This window comes from Sturnira hondurensis, unplaced genomic scaffold, assembly GCF_014824575.4.
Source record: "Sturnira hondurensis isolate 20B ecotype Veracruz unplaced genomic scaffold, ASM1482457v3 Scaffold0014302, whole genome shotgun sequence".
Taxonomy (NCBI): Eukaryota; Metazoa; Chordata; class Mammalia; order Chiroptera; family Phyllostomidae; genus Sturnira; species Sturnira hondurensis.
In genome coordinates, this window is record NW_028086933.1 from 3,669,596 (window position 1) to 3,685,968 (window position 16,373).

General features: G+C 37.3%; 1 protein-coding gene across 3 annotated transcripts in view; it reads right to left on the reverse strand.

Moving 5' to 3' along the window:
* Window positions 1–977: 977 nt before the first annotated feature.
* REEP3 (receptor accessory protein 3) overlaps window positions 978–16,373 on the reverse strand; it is a 75,542-nt gene continuing 60,146 nt past the window's right edge. Inside the window, exons 6-8 of one of the 3 annotated variants that reach the window (XM_037062688.1) lie at window positions 13,111–13,246; window positions 5,003–5,148; window positions 978–4,368 (exon numbers count right to left, since the gene is read on the reverse strand). In XM_037062688.1, coding sequence (XP_036918583.1) covers window positions 4,312–4,368; window positions 5,003–5,148; window positions 13,111–13,246 — 339 coding nt within the window. In that variant the 3' untranslated portion in view covers window positions 978–4,311. Of the gene's footprint in view, window positions 4,369–5,002; window positions 5,149–13,046; window positions 13,247–16,373 lie in introns of those variants that run through there. The other 2 variants (XM_037062687.1, XM_037062689.1) reach the window with 2 other exon arrangements.

A 16,373-nucleotide genomic window follows, 5' to 3' on the forward strand; every position in this document is an offset into this window, starting at 1 on the left:
AGAACCAGATCGTAAGGAGAGTGTTTTAAGGCTAGAATATTGATCGGCAGGTAAAAGGGCAGAATGTTTTTCAGGGAACAATACATCAGTCTCTGACATGAGTTTTGTTCCATGAATGTCTTTCTCAAGAAAGCAACCCACTTAAGGGGAGAACTAAACACTGTAAAATGCTGGAGTTCCTATTTCCACGTGTCTTTTAGAATTTTTATTTAAATTTCTAACTTCTTTGGATCATCCAAAGGATATACCTCCTAATAAGAATAAAAGTATAACTCCGTTTGAAAACTTTATCACACATTGTATGCCAAAATGAAGTTAACACAAGACATTTTTTAAAATAGGGTTTCTCTAAAGCTTAAATGTAAAGTGAGGCAAACAGACCTATAATTTTACAACAGATGGAAACCCAGAACATTCCTCAGGATAACTAAAACTGAATTTCATGTTATATTTTATGTCTGAGACATCTAACCAATACAGATTGATGGCTAAGGTTTTTCTACTAATTGTTTTTTCATATCTCCCCTTTCCAACATACAAGTTTAACAATTCAGTGTTTCTCTTAATCCTATGGATACACATCCCAGAATGTATATGAGTTTTGTAATTTGCTCTGTCATTTGTTATCTTTTAATAAAAGATTTATTTATTTATTTTTAGAAAGAGAGGAAGGGAGGGAGAAAGAGAGGGACAGAAACACTGATGCGTGTGTAATAAATATATTGATAGGCTGCCTCTCACATGTCCCCAGCTGAGGACCTGGCCCGCAACTCAGACATGTGACCTGACTAGGATTTGAACTAGTGACCTTTCAGTTCATAGGCCGGAACTCAATCCACTGAGCTACACCAGCCAGAGCTCTTTTGTAGTCTTAAGTGTGTGCATATGTTGTCTACTATTTAATCAAAGCAGACAATAATAAATAATTGTCAATTCATGAAACCCAACATATATACTCTGACACAAAAAAAGGCAAGTTGTCACTAATAAAACATTTATTTTACATTAAACTTTTCAAAAATACATTTGTAAAGTTACCCCTCTGCAGTGTAAAGATAGCCTTTACAAAGAGTTTGCAAAGTTACTTTCTCTTAACTATTAAAGTACATAGATTTAAAAGGTTTTTAGGAAAAAAATGTTAATTCATGGTCAATGGTTGAAGAATTAATACACATTATATCTGTAGGATACCTTAGAAGATTATATCTTACAAACACGTAGGGAGAAAAGCTGTATTTTCTTTTCAGAAAGCTTTACTCTTCAATGGCGTTCACTAAGAAATGTACACTGCATATCACACGAACAATGACCTTCTCAAAATTTAACTATTAGCCTTGCAAATCAATCAGCCCACACAGAATAAAACAGGAAATTGCTTTCCAATACACACTAACTCCTTAAATTTCCTGAAAGTATCAAAATAAAAATTTAGTCCATTCCAATTAAAAACACAAATTACCAAATATTAAAGATACGATGGTACTGAATTATTTTTAACAACACAAAAGTTCAAGCATCCCAGAAGCATAAACTGTGTCATTAAAAAAAAAGATAATATAATTATCTAACCAATGCCTCATAGAAATTTGGAATATTTACATGCATTATAACACTGTAGAAATCTTTGGTGGTGACACATGGAGTAAATTCCCTGAAAACACTTTAGCAGTTTTGTTTCATCGATCCGTGTAGTCAAGTATTTATCACTAGTAATGCTGGCAGTATCACTTTCTAGCCAAATCCACGTGTATCGGAAAGTGTGTGGAGGAAATCTCATGCAGGACTCGGGTGGGTTTATATAATTAAATACTTAGCAATAAGGCTTATCTCTGGCTCATTTTTTATACCAGAAGTAAATATGGTGAATTAAAAAATAGAGCAATTCTTACTTCCAAGTAAACTCTGGAAATAGTTACCATTATTGAAGAAGTTGAATGCTTATGTGATAAAAGGGCTATGATTTCTGCATAAACCTTCCTAGCTACCAAAATAGGCTCGTGCAGCACCTGCCGCCCACTCCCCAGGTGGTGGCAGTGGGGAAAGCAAGGCACTGTGGTCTGGGGACAAGTTCACCTCTTTTCAAAGCTGCAGACTCGAAAGCATAGACACAAAAAACACCTGCCGTACCTTAAAGAAGCAACAGTTAAGAAATGTAAGAAACGGAAAATAAGAAAATGACAGAACAGCAAAATGACATCCCTGTATAAAGACGTAAAGGAGCAGAATATATCAGAGGAAGCACTGTAAGTGTGAGGAGAAAAATTAAACAGAAGGACTCGCATTACCTCTTTGAAACTGGTGTTGTCTTTGACTAAATGTTTTGATTCCAGAAGTGTGGAGGGATTTATAATTCCTCCAATTTAGGAAAGTGTGAGTTCACTATGATTAAAGAAGAGGTATGATAATGAAATTAGATCTGGAAATGATATAATGATGCTAATCAGCCTCCACAGGTAATGTTTTCGATACAAAGTCACTCTCATGACATTGTCAGGCAATTTGAGATGACACTGCCTTCATGCAGGAAAGACGCACATGGCATAGTATTTATACTGGTAAGTCCAGGACTATGCAATATAAATAAAACTGTCAAAGTTTATAATCAGAATTCATGGGAGTTTCGAATTCTGAAAGAAATTAAAGAGTCTTTCCAGAAAGTAAGAGGCTAAAAATTAGTAAAGTAGATGGATGTACACCTAGAAATAAACTGGGAGAGAAGGAACTGAAATGAACTTTTACTTGGTGTTACGTATCAAGAATGTGAGGTAATCTAGAAAGTATTTTAAGACTTGTATCAAGAGAAATGTCTGAATTACACTACGTGCTCCTGAGTGAATATTCCGTTCTTTCCCATCACCCTGGGAGGTCCTGAACAGACACTGGCCGCTGGCTTCATCTCTTACATGGTAGAAAAGTCAAAGATCTTACGAATCTTTCTCGTTGTTTTTACTTTTGGACAAACAAGTAGATTTATCAAGTAGATTACCTAGAGAAGTATAATTGTACAAATTTCATTACTGATTACTAAAACCATCACCAAATAGACTGACTTACAGTTCATAATGCGTAGCTATCAATGCAACCTAAAAATGCCTCAGGCTAGTAATTCAAAAATATCTCAGATTAAAAAATGATATTTTTCTAATATCTATTCTAAGAGCTTCTAATATGTGATATTAACAACATCCTCATTTTCCACTGGCAACTACCTTCAGGAAATTATTCCAGCCAGAAAAGAAGTGATTCAAATTATTCTAGTTAATGCCAGATTTATAAATCAGCAGCACATGTAAGTGCCAAGCTTGTGAATAGACTGACTGCTGGATATTTTCACAAATTAGAAAAGACTTAAGTGCCATACTGATCTCTAACTCTATTCCACAAAAGCTACCACTTTTAAAATCTGAGAATGTAACCAGAATTAACAAAAACATGCTGAGTTCAACTACAATGTACACAGCCAAATACAGAACACTGGTTAATGATTTAAATAATTTCTTATCTGTAAAGAAGATAATTAAAAAGAGTTAGAACCAAACAATTAGCTGTATTTTTATACTATTAAAATCAAGCAAATTTAACAAATGAAACCCACAGGAAAAGAGATGATGTAGTTCAAGGCATAAATTTGACTCATCAGAATATGACAAATAATAAGGATAGTGTCCGTAAAACTTAAGATGTACAGTCATAAAATAAGTAAACAATTTTCAAGTGTGCAAAACTAGTCACTAACAAAGTGCTATGTGGATACCTGGTTTTCAAATATTTATTTTGAAAACGTTTAGCTGATGGTGGAAAAACCATAAAGTATTAAAAAAGTAAAAATTTAAAGAATATATAAAACACATTATCTCACATTATGCCCCTCGCTATCACTGCTGCAGTTGGAGGCCTATCTAATTACCATCCTCATGTGACAGCTATATCATAAACGGAGGTAAACACAGTAACACAAAGACTGACGTATCTGGAACCATAAAAAGACTCTTTTCAAGTATACTGTGGGTTTGTGCTTCCTCTTACATCCCGGGCACTCCATGCTTTCAATGAATTTGAAAACAGGTAACACAGTTTTCTATTATTTCTGATATATACACACACACATATTTTGCATAACTACCTTTAGTAGTCAATGTTTGAAAGTAATTGTTAAGGAAATAAAAATGTATTTAAATTAATGAAAATAAACCCTATCACTGCCACAATTTAAAGAATTATTTTAGTGTACAAATCCTGAATGTATGATGTTAGAACAAAAAAGTTGGTACTTTAGCATAATTTGTCTTGGGATACTTGAAGTGTACATGACTAAAAATACACCTGTGGTCTCTTCTTCACTCTATATTTTAGTGACCCATACCGCACCTGAAGAGAGAAATGGGTTATTATTACAAATTAGATGATTACTTTTTAAAATTACATAAGCTTTAATAGTTCATACTCACAGTAATACTTTTTAACTTTTCTGATAAAAAGAATCAATTATCCTATAAGTGTGTACTCAAAGTGTTATCTTTAATAACAGAAATACTAACTGTTATTACGTATGCTTTGCTTGGTACATTGCTCAGAGTAACTAATCTGAGGCTATTTGTTGGAATCGTCCATTGCTTTCTGGGCACAAAGACAATACATAATTAATTATAAATAAACTTTTACTATTTAATCCTCATGTAGGATTGGTTCAAAGCAAAACTATGTAGTTAATTTTTTTTGGCTTTCTTTGTTTCTGAGTAGAGCTGGCACTGGGTACTCACAGCAGCCCTATCACTTGCTATGCAAAATTACCATGTCTGTGTACAGTGTGAGACGAGGAATTCACCATCTTCAAAATTTCCAGAGACCCTAATATATCCGATCTGAAAAAATAATTTTTAACATAACTGTGGGTCTACCATTCCAAACCTTCATTTATGGACCATTAATATCCTGAATGACAGGGCAGCAGGGAAATCCTTCAATATTAATCATTAGGAAAACAACTCTGTAATTGACTAACCTCTTTGCGGCCTTTCACGGTTTTCATAGATTTCATGCTTTGTGATCTCCGAAGCCCTTTGTGTGTTAACATCTCATCATCTGAGTATGGCCCACTCGCCTCTTCATCTGTTCTCTCATCTCCGTCTCTCAGTGGAATTCCATAGTCTAAATGAATCGTCAAAACCAGCGAGTTTTGGTAAAAAGATACCTGTCAGTACTGCCTCTTAACTCTGCAGATCTTTGCATGGTCTGCATCCACCCAGTCACTCCTTTCCCTTTCTCATCGGTACCGAGCTCCCCACACTCCATCATTAATCTTTGTCCCTTGCACTGCTCCACGTGAAGCCCACACCCATTTCTTCCAGGAAGTGTTCCCTGGCCATTGCTTTTTACTATGCATTTTTCAGTAGGTAACACATTTACCTTGTTAAATAAATCAAAGAATAAAAATAGATATATAGTGAACAGTCTCTTCCTGCCTGTTTTCCCCCTTTTAATGAATTTTAAATAACCTAAGTCAATTGTGTGTTTTAGTCTGTCATTGGTACCTTTGACTTCAGTTAGGAATTAAGGGTTTTCTCCACTCCATGCGTCAAACCTTTTGTCAAGATTGGGAATGGTAGGGTGAACTTATGGAGTCATGTAAGACCCAAAAGAGCTAGAATTTTGGGCAAGTAAGGTTCACGGGGGGCAGGTGATACTTGTTAAACCAACACCTCTACAGCTGCTGAGATAAAACACAGTCAGACAGGCTACAGTAGTCAGAAGCACCACAGGCTATGATATGAGATGTCAGTCAAAGAAAAGAGGCAGCAGCATCAGGAAGGGCAGTGAGAGACTGGGCTGCTCTGCTAACTGGCTCCTTTGTGTGGCTACAAAGACCTAACATTAGCAACTATGCAACTTCCAGGCAGTCAGGCTGATTACTATCAGGAAGTCTGAGAGCATCCTGACGTTGGGATTCAGGGAACGGAACGTTCGTATTCTTGAAGCAGATGTTCTTAAGATTTAGCCAATTATTAGTCACCTGGGGAACTTGTTAGTTAATATACAGATTGCTGGGCCTGAGGTGAGCTGAGGATCTACGTTTCTAACAAGTTCCCCAGTGATGTTTACGCTATTGGTCTAGGGCCTACACCTTGAGACTCACTGCCTGGATGGAGCAAAAGAGGGGCCCAAGTCTGACGCAACCAGAGTACCAGGTAGATTATAAAGATAGAAGTATGGTTGCAAGTTTCCCTTAAGTTTCATATCGCCTATTAAAAAGGAACATAAATACCTGAATCTTTTAAAAAATATTATTTATTTATTTTTAACAGAGAAGAAGGAAGAGAGAAAGAGAGGGAGAGAAACATCAATGTGTGCTTGCTTCTTGCACATCCCCAACTGGGGACCTGGCCCACAATTCAGGCATGTGCCCTGACTGGGAATCGAACTGGCAACCCCCTGGTTCACAGGCTGGCTCTCAATCCACTGAGCCACACCAGCCAGGTCTAAATACCTGAATCTTATGGTATTTAGAGACAACAGTAGCAAATTCTCCAGGATCAGTAGGGGCAAAATGGACTTCTTGAATGTGAAGGAAAATATATTAAATAAATGTTCATTAATCTGCTCTTCCAGGACATGTGTAACTTGAGGACTCACTAAGCCAACCACAAACAGCTGTTAATAAGCTTCTTAGCCTCATAGTAAGATAAACATCTCTGTATAATAAGCAGTACATAATAAGATAAACATCTTTGTATATTAAGCTAGTACAATTTTATGCTGCCAGACTTCTAGGCTGGAGATTAGGAAGGATTCAAGAGTAGAATCAGTCATTACTGAGGCCAAAATCCTGCGTTTTCATGCAGCCGTCCAAGGAAGTGTGTTCCAGGGAGAAGGGGCAGCAGGTGCAAAGGCAGTGGGGCAGGGGAAGCATGGCTGCTTGGAAGAACTGCGAGGAGGCTGGTGCAGCCTGGGGCGGGGATAGGAAAACGCTCCTATTGCAGTACTAAGTGGGGAAAAATGCACATGTAGAAACAAAGAAAGGAAAAACATAAAAATGAAACCACTGCATCTCCTGGAAGTGGGATTTTGGGTGATTTTAAGTTCACTTATGTTTTTGTTTTAATTTGCCAAATACGTATTTTAATGATTGTATTACTTCTGCCTGGCCTGGCCGAGGAGTCAGGGGGTTATAGTGTTGCATGGATATGTCAAGGCTGCTGGTTCCATCTCTGGTCAGGGCACACGCAAGGAGCAACCAATGAATGTATAAGTAAGTGGAGCAACAAATCTACATCTCTTTCTCTCTAAAATCAATAAAAAATTACAAATAAAAATTGTATTACTTCTATAATTGGGGACAATAAGCCAGAACAAATATTATTAGGTTGTCATTTCTGGATTTTTCTGTTGTTACTGCCAACATTATATTCCTAATCCTAATCTAAAAAATCTAAGACAAAACAGAGAATGAAGAATTAAGAGAGAGTCAGAAAGGAAGCATCTGTGACCAGAAAGTTCTTTGAGGCCACAGATGAAGCCTAAGACTCCAGTTCAAAAAACATGGTCCTTGCTATTTCAATTGCCTCTCATTTTATATGATTAGGAATTGGAATATCAATCATAAAATGATTATATATAAATCTTTTCTTTCTGAGTTTCCTAATGTCAGTTAAAAAAATCTTACTAGCTTTAGAATTATAGTTTCAGTAAAAGTGAGGACATCACTCTTTCATCTACAAATATTTAAAAAATCCTACCATGTGAGAGGCAATGTGTTAAATCATGGGGATAAAATGATGAGAAAGACAAAACTGTCATTTTCTACCCTAAGAAACTTACAGTCTAATGGGGGAAATGGACTCTGCTGGGCCTTTCAACCCTGTAAGAGAGCTGTCCCCAATCTTGTTGGCACCAGGGATGAGTTTTGTGGAAGACAATTTCCCCATGGGGTGGGGCTGGTGGGTGGGAGGTGGGGGGACAGGAGGCGCAGCTCAGGTGGTGACGCCCATGCAGCTTTGCTGCCGCTCACCTCCTGTTGTGCGGTCGGTCTGGTTCCTAACAGGCCACGGACCAGCACCAGGCTGGATGGCAGCCCCACAGGTTGGGGATCCCTGCCGAAAGAGATGCCGCAAATGGAAGATAAAAAACAAGGTGCTCTGGGAGCATACAGTAAGAGAATTGACGCAGCCTGGGGTGGGGGAGTGGGCTGTGGAAGAAGACTTCTTGTTGGAGGTGGTCACTTGGCTAAATCCTGAAAGGCTCAGGATTCTACTTAGCCCACACACGATGGCGTGAGAACAAGGCCGGAGAGCTAGTACGCCACGTGCTACTGAGTTTGGATTTCTTTGGATAGCAATGGGGAGCCACCAAAGCATGTTAAACAGAAGGGTGACATGATTAGATTTCGGTTCTTTAGAAGACTTTTCTTGTACTTTGGAGAATGAGTCAGCGGTGGATGAGACTGAAAGCAGTGGGGTTACTGTGATATGACAGGTCAGAAATGACGAAGTTTAAGGAGTAAGAACAGAGAAAACAGCCCAGTTCGGGAGGTGAAATGATTAAGTTTAACTTAGCAATTTAGTAAACCAATCCCTGCACCCAAAAGAGAGGAGTCAAGCCCAATATCCTCATTAAAATATGCATTTTCTATTCCACTTAATACCTAGAAATGAGTATGCATGGACATTTTGCTGTGAGTGCTGGAAATAATGCTAGTGAAAGCTATTGTATTTCAAAGTCTATGGAGGAGAGGGAGACCTGAGATTATGAGAGAAACCCAAATCCGAATGCCGAATCGAGCAGGAACTCGGGGGGTTAACGGGCTGAATGGTTTAGAGTTCTGCCAAGCCGGAGCAAGGTGAAGCTAGTGGGATACTGCCAGTGCCACACAAAGGCCACGTGAAGGGCGGCTGCTTCACGTCATCACTCTAGACTGCAGAGAGCTCTCAGCACGGTGCCTTCCATAGCATATTTCTGAGGGGCAGTGACTGGGGACCAAAGAATGAGGAGGCCCTGTTGCCGCGGCCTGGGTCTGAGGCTGCAGCTGTTTGGCTAGTTCAGCCCATGGCTCTGTAACCATTTTAGAAAACTAGCAGATCCTTTTGCAATGTGACCTGATTTGATCCAGTGTGTACATTTTAGGGTTGGCATATTCTAAGTTTTCTCTCCTTATAATGATAATAGTCAATACTGATCCAGTACTTAGTATGTACCAGACCCTGTGTTTCCATGTATTAACGTAAGTGCAGACTTATCAAAAGTTTGACTTGGAAGAGCTTGAGCTATTCTGGAGGAAGGAGTTCCGACCCAAGTGAGAAGAAATGAGTACTTTGCCATCTATTAGTTGTGAGGCCCAGAGTGAGCCACGCCTTTCCCCAGGTCTGTTTTCTTCTTTGGTAAGATGGTGAGATAGAGGACATGATGAATAGGTTTCGGTGTCAATGCCAGCTCTGAAGCAGCTGTCTGGGGCACTGCGTGAAGTGGGATTCTGAGCCAGCGTGGGAGAGTGCCACGATCCATCAGCAACGTTGGGCAGCCTGGGCAGGGGAGCAGGGGGTAGGCATGTTGCCTATGTGCCACCTTTGACTAAAGCATCGCTAAAGTCCTTTCCTGCTCAAATTATTTGAATTCATGGTTCCAGCCCAACTGTCTTACTAAGTGTAGCCTCTTTACAAATTGAAAGAGCAAAATTTAGCTTAGAAACCTCAGATACCTCATTTCTGTCACTGAGTATAAAGCCTTGAATAAGTAATTTAATCTCCTTAAGTCTCAGTTTATTCATCTGCAAAATAAAGATAAAATACTAAACATGCATAGTCATCTTAAGGATTAAATAAAAATATGTAAAGCACCTAAAACATCTCTGTACACATTGGAATTGAAATGATACTGAACCACTTGTAACTAACATGGAGCGGCAGGTTTTTTGCAGAAAAAAATATTTCCACTTCTCAAAATGTGATGTTTGTTCACGTTCAAGGCACCCATTTCCTTACAAGAAACATTTGCAGGGTTCTCTTCTTTCCCCATCATAAGGGAAACAGGCAGATTTAAATAATGCCATCAAAACAGGAGGGCTTCCCTTGTCATGCTAACCTCAACCTGCTCAGAGGTTATCATAATGATCCACTTTTCCACATACTTACACTTGCTGTGTGAACAATCAGAGCTTCTGAGATATCTGTACTGATCACAAGAACCAGTAAACAGACTTTGCAATGTAAACGCAATTCCCACACTTACAAACTAATCAATTTTCTTTCTTGAGGGATTTTGGAAGTAAATGAAATAGAAAAAAATCATTATAAAATTGAGTACTTAATTATTACTCAAAAGGGAGAGTGCTGTTGTTTTATTTCTAATTTTGAGTAATAGGTTGAATTTTAAAAATCATTAAAATTCTACCACTCATAGCAAAACACTGTTAATATTTTAGTAATATCCTTCCAGCCCTTCCAGTAGGTAGATACATTTGAAAAATAACCTTTACATATACTAATGCACTTCAACTATCACATTTCTATGGCACAGGATTATAACACACATACTGTTTCATTGCTATTGTATATTCTCCCACAATCTGGTTGCTTTCATGTCAGTAAGTATAGACTGACATTATTATTGTTCATGGCTAATAAACCATCTTTTTGATCAACCATTTCTCTTAGGTAATTGGTTTGTTCTAATATTTTGTTACTATAAACAATTAGATTAATGTTCTTATATGTGTATCTTTGGACCCTTGTCTGATTATTTCCTTATGGCATATTTCTAGAAGTTTCTTGCCCAGTTAAAGAGAATAAATTTTAATAATTATTGCCAGATTGTCAACCAAAAGAATTATTCTACTTTAAACTCTTATTAAAAGTACATGAAAATGTTTGTTTCCCAAAGTGCTTGCTGTGGTGATTTTAAAACATGTCCACAAATTCTGACACATGTCCCCGGGATATTCCCTGGCTCCGGGGAGCCTTTGGCTGCAAGTAAGAAGTCCAATGATCCTCAGGGACCACGTACAGAGGAGATGCTGGAGAAGCCTCAACGGTTCCCCAGCAGCTGCGTGACTCTTGCCAGCTCAAACAGCAGACACGTGAGTGAAGAAGCCTTTCAGATTATGACCCAGCCCCAGCTGCTGTTTGGATGCAGAGGCATAAGACCCTGAGCAAAAACTGCCTTGCTAAGCCCAATCACTCCCAGATTCCTGAACAAAATTAATAACCATGATTTTAAACAATCACTGTTTGGAGGTGATTTATCATGCAGCAACTGACAATTAGAATAGTTAAAACACAGAGCACTATTAATTAAAAGATTATTTTTGCCAATCTGGTGAACAAAAATTACTATTATTATGATTTCAGTTTACTATTTCTTTGACTGTGAGGCTAAATATCTTTTTCATGTATTAATTGGTCAGCTGAATTTTTTGACAAAATTGATGATAATTGGGTTGTAAAGGTCCTTAGATTTTTAAAATCTGAACCCTTTGCCTGTAATATAAAACAAAAATATTTCTTATAGTTTGTAGTTTGTTGTTTTTATCATGTGGAGCCTTCCTCACTATTTGGTAGGTTTACATTTCATTTCTTTTTTAAATCATCACCTGGAGACATTTTTTTCATTGCTTTTAGAGATAAAAGAAGGAAAGAAGGGAGAGAGGGAGAGAGGGAGAGAGGGAGAGAGGGAGAGAGGGAGAGAGGGAGAGAGACAGAGAGAGAAAGACCAGCGTTCTAAGCCTAGCAGTTATCCTAACACTTTTTTCTTCCATCTTCACCAGAGGGCATTTTGCCATTGCTTATTTTTTTTAGGGGGCGGGTAGAGCGAGGGAGCTGAGAGAAGGAGAGAGACAGATGGACTGGTTGTCCTCTCCTATGTACCTGGACCAAGGACTGAAGCCACAACCTGAGTATGTGTCCTGATCTGGAATCGAATCTGGGACCTTTCATTTTAGAGGAGCAAGCTCCAACCAGCTGTGCCCCGCCCCTACTGGCCAGGGCTTAACACCACTTTTTAATATGCTTTTCTCCCACCAATCTGAGTGGCCACCTTTCTCATTTGATAAATTTCCATGTATATATGGACTCATGTCCCTCTAGATTATCTATTACCATCTTCACCTATTCCTCCCCTGGAACCTATTTTATTAAAAATATTGTCAAGAGAGAAAGTTCTGATTTAAGTTTTTCTTTGGAAAAGAAAGTTTGAATACATACTACTCTGTAGGAAAGTTGGGCAAAGTAATGCATATTAAAATTTTAATCTTATAACTGAAAAAATACCTTTCTCGTACTGTACCATTTACTTAATATTTTTATAAGTCTTCATGTATTTCAATTTCATGGTTTGAACTACACAAAAGAACGGAATAGCATACCACTCTCTTGAAATATTCTTTGTCACACCATTTTAAACTTAATAGACAAGTATCATAAAAATGATGTCAGGGATTTTCCTATGTAAAATCCTGTTTTCATTGAAGTAACTGGAATATAATTCTTAACCAATTCTAAGGTATACTTATGAAAAAAATTGCTGAGAAAGGACTTAGATAACTAGCCCAAATCAGCTAAATGATACAGCAGACCTCATAATCAAAATGATTACACCTGTTTTTTAGGACTGACATTAGAATATGCCTACAAGTTAGTTCTTGAACTAGAAATATTATGTAATTACAACATGATTTCCATTGAAATAATCCTATTTTCAAACTGAGTCATCTTTTGTCACCTACTTAAAACTTTTTATCTTGTGAGTCAATATCCTTATTTGTTCATAGCACTCACAGTAAAGAATGTTTAAACGATGAAACTCCACAGATTCATTGTAGGTTAAAGAGAAAGAGTACTGATCACAGGTCAGAACCAGTACTGGCGGTGGTAACCACACCCGTGGCTTCTAAAAATATGTGGCAGTATAAAAGGCCACTTCCACTTTCTCAGTTGGATTATCTCCAAAGTCAACAGAAGGCATGCACTAACTACAGTTAGTGTCAAATTCAAAAACGTAAGCTTACAAGTACATTTTGTCTGCCCAAATTCAGAGGTACCAGGAATTATTTTACTACCCACCTTGACTCAAAATCCCAATTGTGAAGGAATGATACATGAAAACAAAGGAGCACACCTGCTTCGCTGGAGGCTGATTTACTTTTCTTTTTTGTGTCTGGTAGAGGCGGGTGCAGCCTCTGTCCCACGTGCTCGCCCCCCGGGATGGCTGTTAGATCGTGCATGCTCAGGCTCCGTAAGCGCTCAGTAATCACCCCTTGGCTCTGTTCAACAGACAGTGAGAGATCCGAGAAAGAAAAGCACACTTTTTACATTTTGCTTTATTTTCTTTATCGCTCTCTCCCATTTATCCATTATCAAATAACTTTTAATGCATTCAGAGAGAATTGTAGACACCAGTACATTCAGCTTTATATTTAATCTTAAAGTGTAAAATATGTATGATGAGCTTTCCCTCAGAGGAAATAGCACCCATAATTTTTATCTCCCTTAAAGACAGTACTTGGGGCTAAAGTTTGTGATTTAAAAGAACGTTTTAAAGTAAGAGAGATACGGTTGTATGCTAAACTAAGTCGGCAGTGGTAATGTTACTACCTAGAACAAGGTAAAAAAAAATTAAGAGCCTAAGAATCTTGGATACAAAATGACAATCAGTTAATGAATGCACTACTTGGTAAGGCATATCTACTACTATACAATTTGACTTTAAGCCATTTTAACAACATGGAGGACACAAAACACATGTGGCTATTTAAATTTAAATTCACTAAAATTAAATAGACCTCAAATCTAGTTCCTTAATTGTACTAGCCACATTTCACATGCTCAATAGTCGCATGTGGCTAGTGGCAACTGTATTCAATAATGCAGAAAACAGGACGTCTCCATCACTGCAGAAAGTGCAGGAAGAACATCAGTGCACAGCTATGAAAGGAATATTTTAGAACCTTTCAAACATAACTAGATTGTCCCTCAAAGTATAAAGCTTTGTAACAGGGGAAAAATTCTGAATTTACTGACTTTGAAAATTTACATGGCATTTAAATGACTCATTTCTTATTTATAGCTGGATTAAAAATACTCTTCTAATGGTTTTTTACACTTATTTCTTCTTCTCATGCACATTAATTTATGACTGCCTCTAGTTATAAAGTTACCACAGAAATTTGCCAATAAAGGTTTATCTCTAAATTTCAAAGCCTATGGCACTACAAACATTCGAGTATTACAGCTAACATGCATTTCACACTGAAAAGAAAAGGTCTTCATTCAGCTCCTCTGAATTAGTGATCTGTTATGTTGAAACCAAACAAATGCTTTGCCCCTCTTAAGCTCTGTCATTCCACCATATTTAAAATTGTGAAAAGGGACTATTTAATTAAGGAACCTATATCCTCAATAAAAATAACTGGGTTTAACACATGTTTAAATATTCTTGGCATGGTTTAATTTATTATACTTTTTCCCTCTTTACCAGCTGTCATTTACTTATTAAGCAGATGGCTAGTGGAAGGTTTCAGACACATACTAAAAGGAAGTGACCAGTCCATTGTCTGAAATAGATACCTTGTTTTCTCAGAACTGTCATTTTCTTTACCCCACCTCTGTTTCTTCTCTCAAAACTTCTTGCCTTTTTACATACCGCCACACAAAGGATAAACAGCAGACTTATCCCTGATACCCTCTACTTGACTCAGGTGTAATTTCCAAGTCTGGCTGTAACTCCCAAACAAATCCTCCTACTCAGGATGGTAGAACTCACAATGCAAATGAGTCCAACTGCCGTAGAATCAGTCTAGCTTTGTATCATACACAAACTTTGGTATCTTTGGGTATAATCAGCTAATTACTTAGGGCATTCCTCAGAACTGAACTCACACATTATTGTTAGCTCTATTGTTGTGCTGTGTATATTTTGCCTCCAGAACAAGGCTTTAATAAACTAGATGAGATGGATAAACCTTAGGCTTCCACTCTCCTAATGTACCTAGTATGGTGCTGATATTGAACAGATAATAAACTACTCTTTTTATGCCCTTTCCTTTTCATTACTCTTGATTGCAAAAGTTCTCCACAGACAGCAATTTGTTTAAACATAAACACTGGCCTCTTTACGCAGAGAGGTTTAGCAGCAAAGTACAGGTATGATCATGGGTATCTACATAGGGAGACTATGCCATCCATCAGAGGTTTGTTTCGGGTTTAAAATAAAGGACCTACTCTGAGGTGTCTGGGTGATCTATTTACAAGATAGATTTTAATGTAGCTCTTGAGCAACCAACCCTAAAGCCCTAAGTATTATCAATCTCCTCAAGGTTTCAAGAAAGGCCCGGAAAGGCAAAAAAAAAAAAGGCTATGTACCCCTTTTGAGGACCCCCAACACTTCAACAGCCATTATCACCTCAAAAAATCAAAATTTTCCACTGTATATTTTCTTATGGGCCCAAAATAGAACTAACATGGAAAGAGAAAATTAATGCACTATTGTAAACTTAAAAAGTTATATAAATTGTAAGTGTCCAAGCAGAGATCTAATTACAAAGTCATTACAGTTAAGTGCAGACCTATTCCTTCCAATTTTTGTATCTTTAGCACAAAAAGTCCATATTTAATAAAGGAATGATGTTTGTAATAAAATAAGTACAAATACTTCCCCTATACCTCAGAATTCTAAATCACGTGCACAATATGATTACAAGTATGTACTGGACAGGGGGAATATGCAAAAATGAACCGTGCAATCTTTAGGCAGGTGGGATGGGTGATTTTCTTTCTTTTTTCAACAATTTCTTTAATATTGCAAAATTAAACACATATGGCATAGTGAAATTTTAATTGTAATGAGATGCATAATAAAAATTTCTGATTCATTTCCTACTCATTTTTCCTACATCTAATTCCTTACTCTGTGAATTAAAAGAAAAACTGTTTATCTATTTTGAGGGCACAAATAAGACATTATAGTCATTTGTCAACAACATTAAAAGGTGTTGAGGTTTTGTTCAAAGTAATAATGTTTTGTTTATCGTCTTCTATTTGCTTTATGTAATATAAAGCAAAAAGTATAAGAAAAATGAAGAACAGTTCTAGTCAAGGAGGAAAATACATGTGGAAACAGCATTTTTAGTTGATATAGAGTTACCATCCATAAGAATATTCTATATCCCAGCATTTTACATCCTATTTTCTGCAGAACTGTATTTACACTTTGTATGTTAAAATCAATCCTAAAAATCAAAGAGAAAGTAACAGAAAGATTATGATAAGAACACAAAAGTGAACATAATTAAGAAGTGTCCTACAGCATATTTTATATGAAGACCAATCATTAGCAGAAATATTTCTACACCCTTCAGTGGCTCAAAGTTCTTAGGGTCCGAACTGGGATGG